The sequence below is a fragment of the Lissotriton helveticus genome, chromosome 11, assembly GCF_964261635.1.
Source record: "Lissotriton helveticus chromosome 11, aLisHel1.1, whole genome shotgun sequence".
Lineage (NCBI taxonomy): Eukaryota > Metazoa > Chordata > Amphibia > Caudata > Salamandridae > Lissotriton > Lissotriton helveticus.
In genome coordinates, this window is record NC_136072.1 from 661,478,544 (window position 1) to 661,499,161 (window position 20,618).

At 50.1% G+C, this 20,618-nt stretch overlaps 1 protein-coding gene across 3 annotated transcripts in view; it reads right to left on the reverse strand.

Moving 5' to 3' along the window:
* LOC144791743 (zinc metalloproteinase-disintegrin-like lachestatin-1) overlaps nucleotides 1–20,618 on the reverse strand; it is a 4,387,327-nt gene that overhangs the window by 2,565,781 nt on the left and 1,800,928 nt on the right. For all 3 annotated transcript variants that reach the window (XM_078666511.1, XM_078666510.1, XM_078666512.1), the window contains one exon: nucleotides 1,046–1,215. In XM_078666511.1, the coding sequence (XP_078522637.1) occupies nucleotides 1,046–1,215 (170 nt within the window). The remainder of the gene's footprint in view (nucleotides 1–1,045; nucleotides 1,216–20,618) is intronic.

Here is a 20,618-nt window from a genome sequence, read left to right on the forward strand (position 1 = left end):
GAGTAGGAAGAGGTTTGAGAAGAGAGTATTGCAGAAGCAGGCAGAGGGAGAAGAATGTAGCAGAGGAGAGTGGGCCTACAAGAATGTGGATACTAGAGCTGGCCAAGGGCCAACAGAGGTAGATGGAAAGCTGAGCCTGGTCACCTGCCAAGGCCCAGTTTAAGGTACAACAAAGTTACTGAAGATGCCAAAAAAGCATTTCATATGGAGTGGGTTTCAGCCTTAACTACAGAGGTGATCAGACCTTCCAACAGCAGTTTGGGGGTAATTTATACGTTGGCATAAGTATACTCAATAGCATCAGTAACAAAGTATACATATCTTTAACATGAAGGTCCTGCCACCCAATTCAAATGCAGGTGGACTTTAAATTTGTCCACAGCTGAAAATACTCTGTCTCCACAGTGGTCAAAGTTCTCCAATTCCCCTTGGGAGTAAGGGCCGTCAGAGAAATGGCTACATGTCAACCAGCCCAATGGAGATTGACGGACATGTAATCTTGCCAGGTTTTACCTGGCAGTAAGGAGCAGTATAAACATGTAATTTTCCCCCGCCATGGAAGAAGCCTGCCCATGATAAGGAAAACATATTTTTTCTTTACAAAAAGGAAATCCAGTTTGGGGATTTTCTTTTTGTAAACATAATATATACTCTGTGCAACAGGACTGTGTCCTGCTGATGCAGCCCTGTTGCATAGAGTAAAATGCATTAACATGAACTGATTAATGATATTTCCTGTCAATGCTTTCATAAATGACCGCCTGCTTGGCATTCCTTTATAAATTGGGTGGACGCTGTACTGTCCCTCCGTCATGGGGACAGAGTAATATATCCCAGCTACCCTCTTTATCTCTAATATGTGTTTCAAACTACATTATCTCCTCTTAAAATGTAATAATTTGTCTTACATTTTTCTAACTGAATGACTTGAATAAGGCTAAATCTACAGTAAATGTTTCTTAAGTTGGTAGTGGCTTGCACAGTGCGGCACCACAGCAATGTTCTCTGTATACATGAATGGAATACACAACATGTTGGAACTTACGAGAATAACAGAGCATAGTCATGAGCATTCCTGTTCAGCAATTCATCATGTTTCCAAGCTGAAAACCTTTCGAGGCTGGTTTGAACTGATGTATCCACCTCTATCAGATCCTTTGTTTCCCAAATTTCTAAGCCAGTCAATGCCACAAAAATATGAATGGATTTAAAAACCTGGAGGAATGCATAAAACAGACTGTTTCATTGCCTAAACATGTATTGTGAAAGGTTTTCACTGCAGTTCACAAGTACAGTCTACAATCATCTAATGACTCTGAAATATAATATTAGGTCTGGAATTAGCAAAGACCGTTTGATTTTATGATATTTGTATATATAATATGCTTACTTAAAGGGGACTTCAGCCAGCCCTCTTCATCCAAAGGATTGCGGTTGTATAATTCACACTGTTCTTTCTTTCCTACCCTACAGCATACAGAGCAGCACAGTCTATGTCGAATACAGAGGTCGTCAATACCACCATTACGGTCATTTTTAGGTCTCACCTAGGCAGCGCTAATACGCTGCATAGGAGACCGAAGCACATACTCGTGCTTGTGGCGGCATTCACCTTGTGGGAGCACACAGGGGCGCACCACAGGCACGAGAATGTGCTTAAAAAATGAGCTGGTTACTCTCAAGCGTACGCACACACCTCTCCTCCCCCACACATTATTTTTACTTGTTGCTCTCGCAATCTCACTATTGTGCGAGAGAAAGCGAAAGTGTGCCACTTACCTTAGCTTTACCTATGCCTATATGCCTCCACTAGCCTCCTATTGTTTATTCCCATTCTCTTTAGAAAAACAAGTGATTGTGTCGCAATGACCTGCACATACTAGTCCCCTACATCCCTCTTTTGTGTTTAGGGGGATACCTGCACCCCTCATCCCCACTCTGAGTTGAACACTGAGTAATTTGTGCCCGGAATGGAACCCCCTGAACCCACGTGGACTTTCGTTTTGTAAGGAGTCTGAAGAACAGTTTTCTTCTGGACGACTTAAGCTTTCACCTCAGATGGAGTCTCCTCACACTTTTGGTCTAGGTTAGGAAGATGCAGTAAAAGCTGATGCACCCCAAACTAACACTACACCCACTTCTGGTCATGTTGCATGCTGTGTAAATACCCATAGTGAACAGATGGAGTGATATAAATACGCATATTTAGTGAGGGAAGTATTTTTTTAATGAGCTATTGCACTTCCAACTTACTGCCCGGCAGCACTTTGTCACATGATTATTTTAAAATAATTGTCCATTCCGGAGGTAATTAAAATGACCACACGTATTTATGATTGTAGTATTACTCCTGTTCTCACTTTTATTCACACCCACTCATTGGCTGTTTTTCTTCAGGTCATTACCCTCGCAAAATCTGTACTAAATGCTTCTTCAACCACTGCACTTTACCAACCTGCCTCAGTAATCGTTTTGCCTTCCTGGCATGCCGCCTTTTTAACTCTTTTATATTCTTTGATCAGTCTTTGGTGTAGAGCAGTGTTCTTCAATCTGTGGGGTGCGCCCCCCTGGGGGGGCGCGACACCTTTCCAGGGGGGGCACGCACTCCACTTCAATCTTACCTTTGTGCCCTGCAGTCATCCATCTGTCCGTGCAAGTCTTCTTGAAGGACTCCGGACTCCGGTAAGTGGAAGGGGGAGGGGGGAGGGAGGTGAGATCGATAGAGCAGGGGGTGCCAGTTCTTTTGTTATGTTAACTCTCCCAGGAGGGGGTTAATCAAAGAGCTGACAGCTTCAGCTGCAGTGGGACATGCTTTTAGTTTTAGCAGAGGAGACCCCTCGCCTCCAACTGCACCTGAAGCATGTCAGCTCTGTGAATTAACCTCCTCCTGGGAGAGTTAGCTCTTCCCAGAACGGAGACAAAGTTTCCAGGGACATAATGCTCCGTTTGCTTCCTCTTGTATTTGTTTACTCATGATTGTCACTTTTGCCTCATGTAAATTAGTGTTTGCTTTTGTAATTTGTTCACTTGTAATGTTCTCATGTATCAGTTCTGTTCCTATTGTGAAGAGCTCTGACCCCTTCGGGTACAGTCTGCGCTATATAAAAACGCATAAATAAATAAATAAAGCGGTTGGGTGGGGGGGACTGAAAGAGCCAGCTCTATTCTACAGAGTCTTGCCCTCATGACCTTGAATCATTTTAAAACACAGTGTTGTAAATAAAGTTTTTCAATCATTCATTTTTAATGTGTAAAAGTCTATTACATACATTTTGCAGACAAAATGTGTTTATGCGTCATGCGACTTCCATATAAAAAGTTTATTTAGATCAATACATGACCTCACATATGAGAAATAGAAGGTGGTGACAGATTATTTACAGTAATATTAGTGAACTGCTGTTGTGTTACATACTGAAAACACACATCACTATCCCTGAATATCCTATGTACACACATTTAGTACTTGACCAAAGAAAGGATGAAGGAGCTGAGACTAGATCATAAAATCAAAGCTGGTCCGAACAGGGGCCCCAAAAATACATTTGGCCCACAGGCCCCAAAATCCTTAAAACGTCCCTGAAAGTTTATTTTACAATTACACAGGCAGGCGCGCAAAATGCCAGCCAGCCATGTGTTATTTAAACAGCTTTCAAATTGCTTTTTGTTGATTCATTTGTAATGTGCCTTTTCTATCTTTGTTCCCTTTTATTATCAGTCATGGATCATTCATGCAGCTCTAGAAAAAGTTCTTTCTATTTATATTTGCTGTTCAAAGTATGCACAGACAAGTGCTGAAAATACAGCTTTAGATGACTCCTTATTTTTATACCATCTGTGACATCAAAATAATGAGCCGTCAACCGTAATCATAAGACTGGAGGTTTGTTGAGGGATCAGCACATTATTTATTTCCTCCACCCTGATTCCTGGTTACTGCCACAATATCAATAGTTTAACACATTTGAAACCCTATGCTGCTGTCAATAATATGCTGAGTTACTTCAAGTGTCTGGGAATGCACCCTGCATTCAGACCACTCACTCCTCATTCCCGCCCTTCACTTTCACTCTCACCCAGCACTCACACTGACCCCGATGCACTCACACCATTCACCCACTTACCCTCCACTCACAGCGATCACAATGCACTCACACCATTCACCCGCTCACCCTGCACTCACACTGATCACCATGTTCTCACACCATTCACCCACTTACCCTCCACTCACAGTGATCACTCTGCACTCACAATGCACTTGCACTTTTCACCCTGTACCTCAGCCTGCAGTCACACGAGCACACTACTCAACCTGCACTCGTGACACTTCACTCACCTGTCCCCCTCACTGTTCAATCTGAAATCTCACTCCAATAAGCCCACCACTAACTATACATTCATTCATCCCACTCTGCACTAACATGCGCCCCCAATTTCATATGGTCGCCTCACTCACCCCTGTACACAAGTATGGGCATGTTGTGCCCCATTAAGGTTTTCCTCCTAAATTACAAAAGGAGACATCTAAATGCACTACAATGCAGCCTTCCAGGGGGCCCTTGTTCGAGACACTTCTGAATATTAACTGTAAACGATTTTAGAATTTCGACTACAGTGCCTATGCACCGTTAGTAGCCTGGCTAAATAGGGTATGGCAGAGCTGAAAATAAATCATTTAAACTCAAAACTGTACTGAACAGGTGCCCCCAAAATAGTTTTGGTCCAGGGCACCCAAAATCCCTAACATGTCCCTACCATCACAAAGTCTGTCAGACAACATTGCTCTGAAGTAAACTAGGCAACATCATTAATTTATTATTAGTCTATTTTTTTTAAACATAAGCCTGACGTGTCCCAAACCCCCACTACTTCAGGCAAGCAACCTATCGTACCACTAAGGAATTCTCAGTGAGGTGTTTGTTCAGCTCCTTCTCTGTGGACTTTTAACTGTCTTCGGATCCATAACTGGTTGGTGGGCATTTTGTCCCATTATAATTCTGCCTAAAACGTTTGGTAATGATTTCTAGAGAAGATTTGTTTCTCGTGTTCCAGCTCTGAGTTTGGGAGTTCTCGAAACATCTGACAACATTGTCTCCCTTACAGTCCTTGTCTTGGCTGAAAATGTCTGCAGAATATTCAGCTTTGGGAGAAACTGCTATCAAAACTCTCTTGCCTTTCAGCTCGCTCCATTTATGTGAGATTGGGTTCTGAGCACTTGCGGTATTAAAGACGAAGTACTGTTCAAGACTGGATTTGGAGCACAACCTGAAGATGGCAGTAGCAAAAATCCATTGACCGTCTCTGAAAAACAGGCACTCCCGTCACATTAATGTTGGTGGTGTTATTATCAATCCATGTCATATGTAAAACAAAGCATCCAAGTATAAACAATTTGCACACATTTTATCTTGGAAAGTGGTGTTTTGAGCTGTGTAATAAGCCTCTGTCATTTCACCACACCCACCTACTCACAAACCTGCAGTTTACTAAGCACTCTTATTGTATTGAATGTTATTCGCTGAATATGCCCGGAATGTGCACGTGGCGGTCGAGTCCAGAAATTTCTGTCAGGTGGTGGGGGGCCCAACATCTAAAAAAAATCAGCTGGAGGGGCTCAACCTACAAAAGTTTGAAGACCTCTGGTGTAGAGTGAAGCAACACGACGATGAGTGCAAATGTGAAAAATGCAGATGCATCAAATTAATGGTTTGGTCTCTAGTGCGTGTTTCGGAGCAGTAATTGATTTGTGACTTGCAGAGATAAAATAACCTGTCCCGGCTTCTTACGTGAATGAACACAAGGCTGTAAGGAGGGACCAAGTGTAGTCCCGGGTCCCAATTAAGTGTCCCTCATTTGCAAATCAGCTACTTAAAAAAAGCGTTACACATTTGTAAATCAGGGCAGTTGAAAAATTATAACGCCCCACTATATTTTGTAAGGGACGAGAGACTACACGCATTTGTGCTTGCTGCAGGCACAGATTGACTAACTTGAAAAACCACCCGATCATAACATAGACTCACAAACAGCCAAAAAACAAACTTAAAAAACAGTCTTTACACTGATCTGTGAAACAACCCCTTAAGACATTGCCAGATTACCTTATAGGCCAGTCCATCACTGTCTGTAAGTAATCTAATTAACTCTGCCTGGTTACGTAAGGAAAGAAGCATAGTGTCCATGTTGCTATTTGCTCATTGCTTATAGAGAAGATTTGTTTTGACTTGTTGACTGTTGCTGCTCTAGATTATGTTGAACGTGTTACTGATATTTGTACTAGTAGCATGATTGTTTCTTGAACAAATAAAACAATAAGGCAAAATGCTGGCTTATTTAGGTCGTTTTTAGGTCTCGTCCAACGCAACGAGCATGCGTTGCATAGGAGGGGACCTAATGCCATTTGCAGAGCTTTTTAAGCAAAGACGTGCATTGCTTCCAATGCAATGCGTGCACAACTTGGCGATTTCCTTTCTTGAGCGCGCAGCACCATATGGTGTCACGCTCCCGAAAGGAAATCCCCCATGCCCCCTCCCCCTGCTGCCACTTTCACTGCCTCGCGGCTAATGCTTGTTCCTCTTTACTCCCATTCCTCCTCATTTAAAAACGCAATTGAGATGCGCCCAGATGCACTGATTGCCAGCACGAAGCACTATTCCAGGGTGTCGATTGCCTTTCCGAGATGGTTTATAGAATGGCGGCACTGCAATTAAACTTAATGCATGAGTGGCCGGCAGTGGTACTGGGGTAGACATCACCACATATACTCTTTACCCACTGTTGTTCGCCAACTCTAGAGTGATAAAAGGATGACGATGGGGGTCACTGGAGTGAAACTATACGGCTCTATTTGTGGCAAGGAAACTGATGCACTTAATATGTTTAAGAATTTTTATATATATATATTATGGTTCTCGTTTTACTGCAGCAATGAATTCGCTCGGCTGGCGCCATATAAAAAATGTGTGAATGAGGAGACAATATAAAAATTCCAAATTACTGGCACTTACTGACTGCAGCACAGGCACAGCCTCAGATGGGATTGTCTCCCTCGCAGTTTAGCGTGATATATCGTGGAGCTCGTGCGCTCCCACTAAGTTGGCCACGCACGTTGGGGCCGCCGCGCTTTGATCCTCGTGGCTGGCGTGATCGCCCCATTAGGCAGACAACATGGCAAGAGGCAACACAAATCATCAGCTTGGGTAAAGCTGAGGAGCCTGTGATATATCACAGAGCGGGCTGTAGGGCCGACCCTGTAGCCTACCATTCTGACACATTTCCAGCTTATTAAAAAGATAATGGGGTCACTCCAATCAATCAATCAATCAATCAGTCAATTTATATAGCGGGCTGGTCACCTGCTAGGGTCTCAAGGCGCTCGGGGGTCCGTTACTGCTCGTACAGCCAGGTCTTGAGTTGCTTCCTGAAGGAGAGATGGTCCTGGGTCAGCCGAAGGTGGATGGGGAGGGAGTTCCATGTCTTGGCCGCCAGGTAGGAGAAGGATCTTCCTCCAGTGGTGGCTCTCCGAATGCGTGGTACGGTGGCGAGGGCGAGGCTGGTCGAACGCAGCTGGCGGGTGGGCGTGTAGAAAATGAGGCGGTTGTTGAGGTACTTGGGGCCCAGGTCGTGGAGAGCCTTGTGAGCGTGGGTGAGGAGTCTGAACGTGATCCTCTTGCTGACGGGGAGCCAGTGCAGGTCTCTCAGGTGAGCGAGTATGTGGTTGTGGCGGGGGATTTTCAGGACGAGTCGTGCTGAGGCGTTCTGTATGCGCTGGAGTCTTTTCTGTGGTTTTGCTGTGGTTCCCGCGTAGAGGGTGTTCCCTTAGTCCAGTGGGCTAGTGACGAGTGCTTGGGTGACCGTCTGGCGGTGGCGAGGTCGTTGGTGAGGGAGAGGATCAGCTGGGTGTCGTCGGCGTAGGAAATGATGTTTAGGTTGTGTTGGCATGCGATGGCCGCGAGGGGACTCATGTAGACGTTGAAGAGGGTGGGGCTGAGCGAGGATCCTTGAGGTATGCCGCAGGCGACTTCGGTGGCCGCGGATCGGAACGGGGAAGGTGGACTCTCTGAGTTCTTCTGGCGAGGAACGAGATGATCCATTCCAGTGCCTTCTCTTGGATTCCGGTGTTGCTGAGGCGCTGTATTAGTGTGCGGTGGCAAACTGTGTCGAACGCTGCGGAGAGGTCCAGGAGGAGGAGGGCATCTCTTTCCCCGTTGTCGAGCAGGGATCTGATGTCGTCGGTGGCTGCGATGAGGGCGGTCTCGGTGCTGTGGTTGGCTCGGAAACCGGACTGTGAGGGGGAGAGCTGTTTGTTGACAATCCTCTCGGTGACCTTGGCCGGAAAAGGGAGGGGCGAGATGGGGCGGAAGTTCTTGAGGTCGGTGGGGTCCGCTGTCGGTTTCTTCAGGAGGGCGCTGAGCTCGGCATGCTTCCCAATTCACTAGGACTTAATTCAGTTTTTAAAACAATCGAGCAAAAGATCATCTGGTCAGTCACTTGGAAAGGCCCACCCTGCATAAACTGAGGAGCCTTTTTAATCATAACCAGTTTAGTAAATGTCATCTAACATGTTTATTATTGTATTATATTTATTCAGAAAGTATTCTGCATGTTAGCCGAACAGGACAAGGTGTTTGCTGTGACTTCTTAGTTCTAGAACTTCTGTTCCATCGGCCGAATGAAACTTTTATGTACAGAAGTCCGCCTTTATTCTGAAGCCCATAACAGCAGAGATGAACAAGAGCGCCACCTTGCTGGGGCTTCCCGAACCGGATGCCTCACGCTTGAAAAGTGTATTCATTTTTTCACCAAAACTCCTGACTTTCTTTTTGCTCCAGTGTCCAGTGGGAACCACGTTTCAATAGAACTAGCTGACTTTTAGGAGTGGTTTTTGGGATGTTTGTAAACAGGGTGCCCTGCCGCGAGGCTTTATAAGAGTTCACGTCACAGGAATGTCTGGCAGATTAGTGTTGTCATGTAAACACATAGGTGACTTCGCAGAATAAGCACACTTAAGCCCTTTTCTGCAGCCTGACACTAAAGGGCTCATTAGGATGGCAGACGGAGGAGCTACCGCGGCCCTGGAGTACGCGGAAAATGCCTTTTCCGTGTCCGCCTGCCGCGGACACTCCGTCCGCCATATCAGGATAGGAAACAGTGTCAAATTTCCGTCCGTGACGGAAAAGCACGCACCGCCGCCCAACTACACCCGACCACGCGGCGGACGGAACACATCCTGAGACTCCGCCGTACGTACTGACGTCTAAGACCGTCCCCCAAATCAAGATGGCGGAAATTACACATAAAACCGCAGCGGAAAAACAACCTGTCTGAACACGGTGGATTCCCCACAGCGAAGAAAAGATACATAGCAGAGATACCCACCACAAGCTGCTCGCCACCTTGGACCCAGCGCTACACGCTTTCCCGATGCTCTTCGCGATCCACCACGTCCTAGTCTTGGCCCACCATGGACGCCGACGCAGGTAAGGCACAAACCATTGGCTGCATGGAGGGGAATACCTGCAAGGGTCGTGACGTAGGGAGGGGGAGTGTCATGTTACCGAAACCACTGATGAGAAGCAAATAGAAATACACATTTGTAGTACGCAAGCATGAATGACAACGACAAACCACGAGACATGATTGACTACCTTTATTGCACATAATAGGGGTATAATCACAGTGTATGCGTGAGCATGGGCAGAGTGGGCACCAGAGCATGAACATCAGAGGCAGCACGTGAGAGGGAGGAATGCAGTATCACAGCATCAACAGGGCATTGTGGACAACAGAGCAGGTACATCAGAGGCAGCACGTGAGAGGGAGGAATGCAGTATCACAGCATCAACAGGGCATTGTGCCCAACAGAGCAGGTACATCAGAGGCAGTAAACGAGAGGGCAGAATGCAGTATCAGAACAGCAACAGGGCATTGTGGACAACAGAGCAGGTACATCAGAGGCAGCACGTGAGAGGGCAGAATGCAGTATAAGAACAGCAACAGGGCATTGTGCCCAACAGAGCAGGTACATCATTGGCAGTAAACGAGAGGGCAGAATGCAGTATCAGAACAGCAACAGGGCATTGTGGACAACAGAGCAGGTACATCATTGGCAGTAAACGAGAGGGCAGAATGCAGTATCAGAACAGCAACAGGGCATTGTGGACAACAGAGCAGGTACATCAGAGACAGCACGTGAGAGGGAGGAATGCAGTATCACAGCATCAAGGCATTGTGCCCAACAGAGCAGGTACATGAGAGGCAGTAAACGAGAGGGCAGAATGCAGTATCAGAACAGCAACAGGGCATTGTGGACAACAGAGCAGGTACATCAGAGGCAGCACGTGAGAGGGCAGAATGCAGTATCAGAACAGCAACAGGGCATTGTGCCCAACAGAGCAGGTACATCATTGCAGTAAACGAGAGGGCAGAATGCAGTATCAGAACAGCAACAGGGCATTGTGGACAACAGCGCAGGTACATCATTGGCAGTAAACGAGAGGGCAGAATGCAGTATCAGAACAGCAACAGGGCATTGTGGACAACAGAGCAGGTACATCAGAGGCAGCACGTGAGAGCGAGGAATGCAGTATCACAGCATCAGGGCATTGTGCCCAACAGAGCAGGTACATCAGAGGCAGTAAACGAGAGGGCAGAATGCAGTATCAGAACAGCAACAGGGCATTGTGAACAACAGAGCAGGTACATCAGAGGCAGCACGTGAGAGGGCAGAATGCAGTATCAGAACAGTAACAGGGCATTGTGCCCAACAGAGCAGGTACATCATTGGCAGTAAACGAGAGGGCAGAATGCAGTATCAAAACAGCAACAGGGCATTGTGGACTACAGAGCAGGTACATCAGAGGCAGCACATCAGAGGGGCTAAGTGCATCAACAGTCCATAGCACTGAACATGTCCATCAGAGGCAGCATGTGAGAGGGGCTAAGTGTATCAACAGTCTATAGCACTGAACATGTCCATCAGAGGCAGCACGTGAGAGGGGCTAAGTGCATCAACAGTCCATAGCACTGAACATGTCCATCAGAGGCAGCACGTGAGAGGGGCTAAGTGCATCAACAGTCCATAGCACTGAACATGTCCATCAGAGGCAGCACGTGAGAGGGGCTAAGTGCATCAACAGTCCATAGCACTGAACATGTCCATCAGAGGCAGCACGTGAGAGGGGCTAAGTGCATCAACAGTCCATAGCACTGAACATGTCCATCAGAGGCAGCACATGAGAGGGGCTAAGTGCATCAACAGTCCATAGCACCGAACATGTCAATCAGAGGCAGCACATCAGAGGGCAGAATGCAGTATCAGAACAGCAACAGGGCATTGTGCTTAACAGAGCAGGTACATCATTGGCAGTAAACGAGAGGGCAGAATGCAGTATCAGAACAGCAACAGGGCATTGTGGACAACAGAGCAGGTACATCATTGGCAGTAAACGAGAGGGCAGAATGCAGTATCAGAACAGCAACAGGGCATTGTGCCCAACAGAGCAGGTACATCATTGGCAGTAAACGAGAGGGCAGAATGCAGTATCAGAACAGCAACAGGGCATTGTGGACTACAGAGCAGGTACATCAGAGGCAGCACAAGTACGTGTCCCAACCAACCCGCCCCAGGGACCACAACAGTGCAAGGCTGTTCTCAATGGACAATGGACACACCATGTGAAATAACATGTGAGTGAAGTGATCCGCACCTCACATCACAGAATCAGGTGAACTGCGTGAACTACCTGCCTCGGACACACTGCCAGCACCAGAAACAGGAGTGTGAGACACAGCCACAGCCCGAGTGACAGACACATGGGCCACAGACCCAGACACACTGCCAGCACCAGAAACAGGAATGTGAGACACAGCCACAGCCCGAGTGACAGACGCATGGGCCACAGACCCAGACACACTGCCAGCACCAGAAACAGGAATGTGAGACACAGCCACAACCCGAGTGACAGACACATGGGCCACAGACCCAGACACACTGCCAGCACCAGCAACAGGAATGTGAGACACAGCCACAGATGTAGTGACTGACACGTGAGCCACTGACCCAGACAGACTGCCAGCACCAGAAACAGGAGTGTGCGACACAGCCACAGATCTACTCACTGACACATGAGCCATAGACCCAGATACACTGCCAGGACCTGCAACAGGAGAGGGCACAACTGAGACTGTGCTACTACATGATGCATGACAGCAAACAACAGACACAGTGCCACTATCTGATACATGAGAGTCAACTGCACCTGCGACACTGGGACCACTGAAATGATGAGCCACAGGGCTGTATGGGCCAGGAGGCAGGGTGGCCCTGGGAGCTGGGGATAGCTTACCTTGAGCGACATCGGGCTGGGCAGGTGTCAATGGTGTGTGTCTGCGTTTCTTAGGGATATGTGAGTGCACCCTGGACAGGACAGGACTGGCAAGTGGTGGTGACTCTAAACAAATATCACCCACCATAGGTGGAGCATCTGCAGCCGGGGATCGGCTTTCTGGGGACGTGCTGGAGCCTGCTTGTCGTTTGCTGTGTGCCTGCCGCCTGGACTCAGATTCATGTGTAATGGGGGATGCAACAACAGGGGACTCCCTCCTCTGCTTCTGACTGGCCTGGATGGGAGTGGAGGTATGGGGGGACTCCGCCGCGGAGACATCTGTTTGGCGTTCATTCGAAAACATCAGCCGCAGTGCAGCCAGAGGTGATGTGTGCCTGTCCTTGACTGCGCCATTGTCCATGGTAGAAGCCTTGTCCATAGGAAGTGCCTTATCTGTAGGTGGAGTGTTGTCTCTGGATTTTGCCTGTGCGTTGGTCGGTGCCCTGTTCCTGCCAGCAGACTTGTCGTCTGTGGTGTACCTGTCTCCAGTAGACACCTGCTCTCTGTGTGTGTCCCTGCCCTTGGGAGATGGACCTTGCTCTGTTGTGTGTCTGTCCTTGGGACTCTCCCTGCTCTTAGGATGTGCCTTTGTCTTTTGACTGTCACTGTCCCTGTCCTTGGGATTGGCCCTTTCCTCTGTTGTGGGCCTGCCCTTGGGACTCTCCCTGCTCTTAGGAGGTGCCTTTGTCTATTGACTGTCCCTGTCCCTGTCCTTGGGAGTGGCCCTTTCCTCTGTTGTGGGCCTGCCCTTGGGACTCTCCCTGCTCTTAGGAGGTGCCTTTGTCTTTTGACTGTCCCTGTCCCTGTCCTTGGGAGTGGCCCTTTCCTCTGTTGTGGGCCTGCCCTTGGGACTCTCCCTGCTCTTAGGAGGTGCCTTTGTCTTTTGACTGTCCCTATCCCTGTCCTTGGGAGTGGCCCTTTCCTCTGTTGTGGGCCTGCCCTTGGGACTCTCCCTGCTCTTAGGAGGTGCCTTTGTCTTTTGACTGTCCTTGTCCCTGTCCTTGGGAGTGGCCCTTTCCTCTGTTGTGGGCCTGCCCTTGGGACTCTCCCTGCTCTTAGGAGGTGCCTTTGTCTTTTGACTGTCCTCGTCCCTGTCCTTGGGAGTGGCCCTTTCCTCTGTTGTGGGCCTGCCCTTGGGACTTTCCCTGCTCTTTTGAGGTGCCCTTGTCTTTTGAGTGGCCTTGTCCAAGGGACTGTCCATGGACTTGTGAGTATCCCTTGCCTTGGGAGTACCTTTTGTGTTGAATGCCTGTGTAGCATGTGAAGGCATGTCCCCCAACAACACTTGTGGATCCTGTGTGTGTACTCCAGTGTATCTGACGTTGTCTTCGTGAACAGATTTTGCTGACCTAGGGGATGGTGTCTGTGCCCTCCGTGCCCTGACGTGCTGTCTGACGCTGCTTCTAGTGCAATAACCTGTATTAGAGTCCTGCTCAGAATAATCACTACCCCCTGAGACATCCAGTGGTGTAGATGGGGAAACAGAAGTAGCACCCTGTCCATGCGACTGTACTATTGCAGACGACACACTGCTTGCCAATGACTGCACTGTCCTGTGTAGACCAGCAAGATCGCCATGCATCCCTTCCATGAATGCCACCACCTGCCCCAACTTCCTATCATGGTCTTGGAAAGCATTTGTCATATTGGTCTGCCACACACAGCTGTCGCAGCAGATCAACGGCCTCAGCACACAGTGCATTTTGGCTCACCGTGGCAGGGGCAGCGGTGCCTGCACCGAACGCCACTCTGCTCCCCCTACTCCTGCGTGCACGAACAGTACATGGTGCAGTTGGCGGAAGTGTGGGCCCTGTGTGCTGTGTTCCGACAGAAGGTGTTGATTGCCCACTCCCAGTCTGTGACAACAGTGCTGGCTCACCAAGATTTTCCGAAGATGAGGACGATGGTGTCTCCACATGCGAGTCCTCAGGGACGGTCCTGTCCCCCTCTCCGGCGCTGCCCTCCTCAGTGTCAGTCTGCGTGTGTGCGAAGTCTGACCCGGACTCATTGCCTTGACTAATCTCCTCCGTCTGTGGCTGAGTGTCCACTGTCATAGCTGAAATGCACATAAAAGAGGTGTAAGTCATGGGCACACTCACGTACAGAAGGACAAGGATTCCCTAATTCCATAGCTGACAAAGTTCTTGTAGCCCCCATCCTGCACACCGGCCACCTCTACCAGTCATCCTCACATTACATAAGCGTTGGTGGCCGTGACACATGTACAGCATGCGGACAGGGCAGGAGCACGTACATCTGCACACATGTCTTGCCATGGGGCCACGGACCACTACGGCATGTGCTTCAACACTCAACTACTAAGCAAGTGGCGTGTCAACATGCCGGACCTGGATGTCAAATTACACCCACCCAATGGGACCAACATGGCATCGCAGAGATACATACGCACCACGGAACTCAATACTGTGTCTGTGCACCAAAACATGCATTGCACTCACAAGTTTCCTACACAGACAGTATGCTCACCGCTAGTTTGCTGTTGATCGACACTCAGCCGTTCGGACAGGTCAGGATGCGTCACCGCAATGAGACGGTGCATGAGAGGGGTCATGGAGCGTCGGGCCAGACGTGGCGTCCTTGGAATCATCCCCAGTGTCACTTCCGCTACATTCTTGCTCAGCCTGGAAATGTCGTCCCAGCGTTTGTGGCAGTGTGTATGTCGTCTGTTGCACACCCCCAATGCCCGTACTTCACGTGCAATGCTCCTCCACACGTCCTTGCGAAGGTGCAGCTTGACCTACCATGATGGGAGACAAAAGGGTGTAAGTCAGTGGACAGTTGGCCTGTCACACAGATAGGGGCAACACGTATCTGTCATCCGCCATGCACAATCCTGAAAATATGTCGAGCCCACACTACACAGCTAAGATTGCAGTAGCCAGGAGTCATTGGCCCCCTCATGCACACCAACATGTCCCACACTGCACTTACCACCTGTCCGGGTGCGCCGTAGAGCCGTCCATAGTTGCGGAGCATACCGTCCACGAGGACATCAAGCTTCGCGGCGGTGAAGGGACGAGACCGGATCTCTTTGCCTTTCGACATGGCAAGATCACGGAGTATGGCACTAGAGCAGCAGTCGGTGGTCAGCTCAGCAGCAGGTCAAGGTGATGGTCACAGGCAGCAGTCGGTGGTCAGCTCAGCAGCAGGTCGAGGTGATGGTAACAGGCAGCAGTCGGTGGTCAGCTCAGCAGCAGGTCGAGGTGATGGTCACAGGCAGCAGTCGGTGATCAGCTCAGCAGCAGCAGCAGGTCGAGGTGATGGTCACAGGCAGCAGTCGGTGGTCAGCTCAGCAGCAGGTCGAGGTGATGGTCACAGGCAGCAGTCGGTGGTCAGCTCAGCAGCAGCAGCAGGTCGAGGTGAACAGGCAGCACTGGTTCCAAGGGTAGGATGTGTGCTTTTGGACAACACACATATATAGGGCCCTCAGCACGTGTCAGTGGCATACGTCGCCAGCAATTGGTCAGCCCTGGATGCGTGTTCGTACAAGGGCCAATGACTGGCCCTGGTGTTGCGGTGCACTGCTTCCGCTACTTTCAATTGGGCATACGCGGCCAGCGGCCCTCTTCCCATTGGCTGCATGTGCACGGACCGTCACGGTCACACATCGGCAACCGCACGTGCAAGCTTCAGGCACGGATGCTTCAGTTGCAACAATGTTCTATCACTGGCGCCACCATGGCGGTGCACGTGCTCAGCGGGGGAGGTGCAGGCCTATACACCCTTTAGATGTACTCAATGGACATGGCAGTTCATGTCCCCTCTTACAATCACATTGCATCATCCACCCTACACCGGCCGGAGCGGCTGGGCCTAGGACGGCCGTGCTGGCCATGTCCACAACCGCCGTGCCAGCCATGTCCACAACCGCCGTGCCAGGCCGGGCCTAGGACGGCGGTTGTGGACATGGCTGGCACGGCGGTTGTGGATATGGCCGGAACGGCCGTCCTAGGCCCGGCCGCTCCGGCCGGTGTACGGTGGATGATGCAATGTGACTGTAAGAGGGGACATGAACTGCCATGTCCATTGAGTACATCTAAAGGGTGTATAGGCCTGCACCTCCCCCGCTGAGTACGTGCACCGCCATGGTGGCGCCAGTGATAGAACATTGTTGCAACTGAAGCTTCCGTGCAGGAAGCTTGCACGTGCGGTTGCCGATGTGTGCCCGTGACGGTCGTGCACATGCAGCCAATGGGAAGAGGGCCGCGGGCCGCGTATGGCCATTGGAAAGTAGAGGAAGCTGTGTACCGCCATGGCGGGGCCAATGATTTTATCTTGTCAGACGCTGCACCGTGATGTGTTGTCTGCAGTTGCGTCATGAGGGTTGTGAGCGTGATAGGGAAAATTCATATGTCATTCACTATTCCATGTGTGTCCATACTATGCCCATCGGTGGGCACACAATGTGCAACAGATGTGCATTTTGACGTGTTGACGTCGGGTGTGACCCTACAGACGTTATTACATCTTCACAACTACACAGTACATCACGGCTGTATGGCCAAATTATGAATCTGTTGTCAGTGTGTGGTTCTGGCGAGGTGACTACAATGGTGGTGGTACACATGCATTCAGTGTATGTGTCTTGGATGTTGTGTCACCATGCATGTAATTACCGTATGCTCAACATTATTGGTGTTGGCATTGGTGCATGATGACATGGTGTGCGTGTATCATTATCGTTTGTGTGCATGCACTTGCATGTGTGTCTGTGATGTGGCTTCTAAACATTAGGGTCAAGACACACGTATTGTCAGTAATGTTCATATGTGACTAAGTTGTGTTGTACGTGTTGACACACTTCCTGTTGCAAGTGGCTGCACATTGTTAAAGGGCCACTCCGTATTGTATTAACTATCAGAGATGTCACACATCTGACCATTCTAAACATTTTTGTTCTTGCTAATGTTGGCTTACATGTGATGGAGTTGCACACGTATGCGTTGTTTGTAAGTTGACTCAAGTTACATCTCTCTCCCACACAGGAGGGCTCCAAATGTGCATCGGCCATACACTGTGCTGGAGGATATGGTTGACGAGGAGGTGATTAGGAAATTCCAGCTGGATCGACGTCGGTTGATGGAGCTTGTTGCCCAATTGTCTCCTCATCTGCAGCCACGAAGGACGTATCCTAGTTCTATTACACCCACAGCAAAGGTTATGGCGGCACTACATTTCTTTGCTACTGGCACCTTTCAGTACACAGTTGGATATGCCGGGGGGATGTCACAGTCCATGTTCAGCACGGTACTTCGGGATCTTTTAAGAGCTATGATGCTGTACAAGAATGACTACATCCATTTCCCACAGCCGGAAGAGTTGCCAGCAGTCAAAGCAGACTTCTATGCACTGGGCCAGATACCACACGTAGTGGGTTCAATTGATGGCACACATATCGCTATCATTCCACCACGGGCACGTGAGCAGGTTTTTAGGAATCGCAAGCACTTCCATTCGCTGAACGTGCAGGTGGTGTGCCTGGCAAACAACATCATCTCCCATGTGTGTGCAAGATTTCCAGGCTCCGCACATGACGCCCACATCATGCGGAGCAGCATTGTCCCCCAACTGATGGCAAATCTGCGACCCGGTCAAGCGTGGCTTGTTGGTGAGTGTGCAGTGGGGACTTTTGTGATCTCTGTGTGGCATGGGGTACCCACCATATCTTGTTCTGATATTTGTGTCTGTCATCCCCCTACATAGGCGACTCGGCGTACCCAAACCGAATCTGGCTCCTGAGTCCCCTACGTAATCCTACAACAGCGGGTGAAATGCGCTACAATGATGCACATGGAAGGACACGGAGAGTGATTGAACGTACCTTTGGACTGCTAAAGTCTAGGTTTCGGTGCCTGGATAAGACCGGAGGGGCCCTGCCTTACTCACCAGGCAAAGTATGCAGGATCGTGATTGCCTGCTGCATGCTCCACAACCTGGCCGTGCGCAATGACATTGAACTGCTCTTGGACCCTGAAGACCAACAAGTTCCTCGGCCTCACATCCCACCCATGTCGACTGATGAGGATAGTGGTGAGGAGGAAGGTGTGGACCAGAGGCGCCAGCTCATTGATCGCTACTTCCCTTGAATGTGAGTAACTATCTCTTGTGCCGGTTGACAATGCCTTATGTATGTTTGCTGGTGTTGTGTGGATGTGGGGTGCATCAGCTGTGTGTTCTGGTTTGTGATGGTTGCATATGTGTGTCTTCATTTCTTTGGACATACAAGTCTCCATGTTGTGTGTCCTCTCATCCCATGCTTTTGTGATGAGTGTAGTTTGTGGAATGTTGCTGTGCAGTGTGTTGTGATGTGTGTGAATCTGTTTCCTGACGTGTGTTTGCTATCTCTGATTTTCCCTAGGTCACTCCCGCAGCGCCATGATTATGTACGACTAGGATCCCTGGACCTGTTTACGTCTGTTTCTGAAGGCAATCTTGTGAATAAACATGGAGGCAAAACATCATTGAGTGTGTAAGTGACATTTATTTACAGGTTGTGCATTTGTGCTGGTGATTATTTACAAGTAAGTGGGTGGGAGGGAGTTGGAGTTGAAGGTAATGGCAGATGAAATGTCCGTGCTGACACCACATTTGGGGGTGTCAGGCTAGTCCAGAAGACCAGTGCCAATGATTGTCTATGTGGGACAGGATACTTTGCAGGGTGAATGTCTGGCTCAGGCAGTGACAAAGTCATTGGCGGCCCCTCTTGGAGCGTGTGGATGGCGCTCCAACACTGCTCTCACCTACTTCCAGCCTCGGGCGGCCCCTCCATCTTTGAGGTGGAACTGAGTCAGCTGGGGGTGCAGGTTGTTCATGGGCCACATCCGTCGCCAGGGGCACAGGTGGTGGTGGTGGTGGCGGTGGCGGTGGCGGTGGAGGTGGAGGTGATGGTGGCGTTGGAGGTGGAGGTGACGGTGGCGGTGGCGCAACGACAATTGGTGGAGGGGGGGTGGGGTTGTTCCGGGCAATCCATTCCCTCCACATTGTTGTCTGCTGGCCCACGATGTGCACTATCTGGCCAAGGTACCCCGAAATTTCACGCAACATGTTCGTGTTGTCCACCGAGTCCTGGTGTGCACGATCTGCATGTTCCTGGGAACGGTTGTATGAAGCCTGGCACCTGGCTAGGGCTTCAAGGGACTCTGCCACAGGATGGGGTAGCTGTCCTTCCTCTGTGCGGCGGAGTGTGGGTCGCCTGATTGCCTGATGTGCCGTCACCTCTCTCCTTTGTGGCTCACTCACCCTGCTTGGGTGTGAGGCCGATGGACCTGCGTCGTGCGCTGGGTTAGGCAGGGTGGCACAGGCAGGAGTGGTGGTACTGGTGGTACTGGTGGTACTGGTGGTGGTGGTGGTGGTGGTGGTGATGTTGGGGAGTCTGCAGATCACTGAGGCAGGTGTCGCTGGAGTCACACATGCGACGGTTGTCGGGCCCGGGAGTCCCTGTGAGCCAGATGGCCCCGGCTGTCTGCTTGGGCCCGCACCATCCTCCGCACCGGAGCTGCCTGTGTCATCGTCCCCAGAGAGTCCGGTATGTGTGGGAGGCGAGTCTTGCCGCCGGGTGCTGGTTTCCCCAGTCAGTTCACGATCACCTGAGGGACAAGATTGAGCTGGTCAGTAATGTGGACATTACATGTTCATATCGATTTGTAAACATTTCTGTGTCCTGTCGCACACACCCCACACACCCTACCCTCCACCACCCACCACCACCCTTCCCGTGAACATGGGGGCCTGTTGGGAGTTGTAGTTGTGAGCTCTCACACACCCCACCCACCACCACCACCGCCCTCCCCGTGAACATGGGGGCCTGTTGGGAGTTGTAGTTGTGAGCTCTCACACACCCCACCCACCACCACCACCCTCCCCGTGAACATGGGGGCCTGTTGGGAGTTGTAGTTGTGAGCTCTCACACACCCCACCCACCACCACCACCGCCCTCCCCGTGAACATGGGGGCCTGTTGGGAGTTGTAGTTGTGAGCTCTCACACACCCCACCCACCACCACCACCCTCCCCGTGAACATGGGGGCCTGTTGGGAGTTGTAGTTGTGAGCTCTCACACACCCCACCCACCACCACCACCCTCCCCGTGAACATGGGGGCCTGTTGGAAGTTGTAGTTGTGAGCTCTCACACAACCCACCCACCACCACCACTGCCCTCCCCGTGAACATGGGGGCCTGTTGGGAGTTGTAGTTGTGAGCTCTCTCACACCC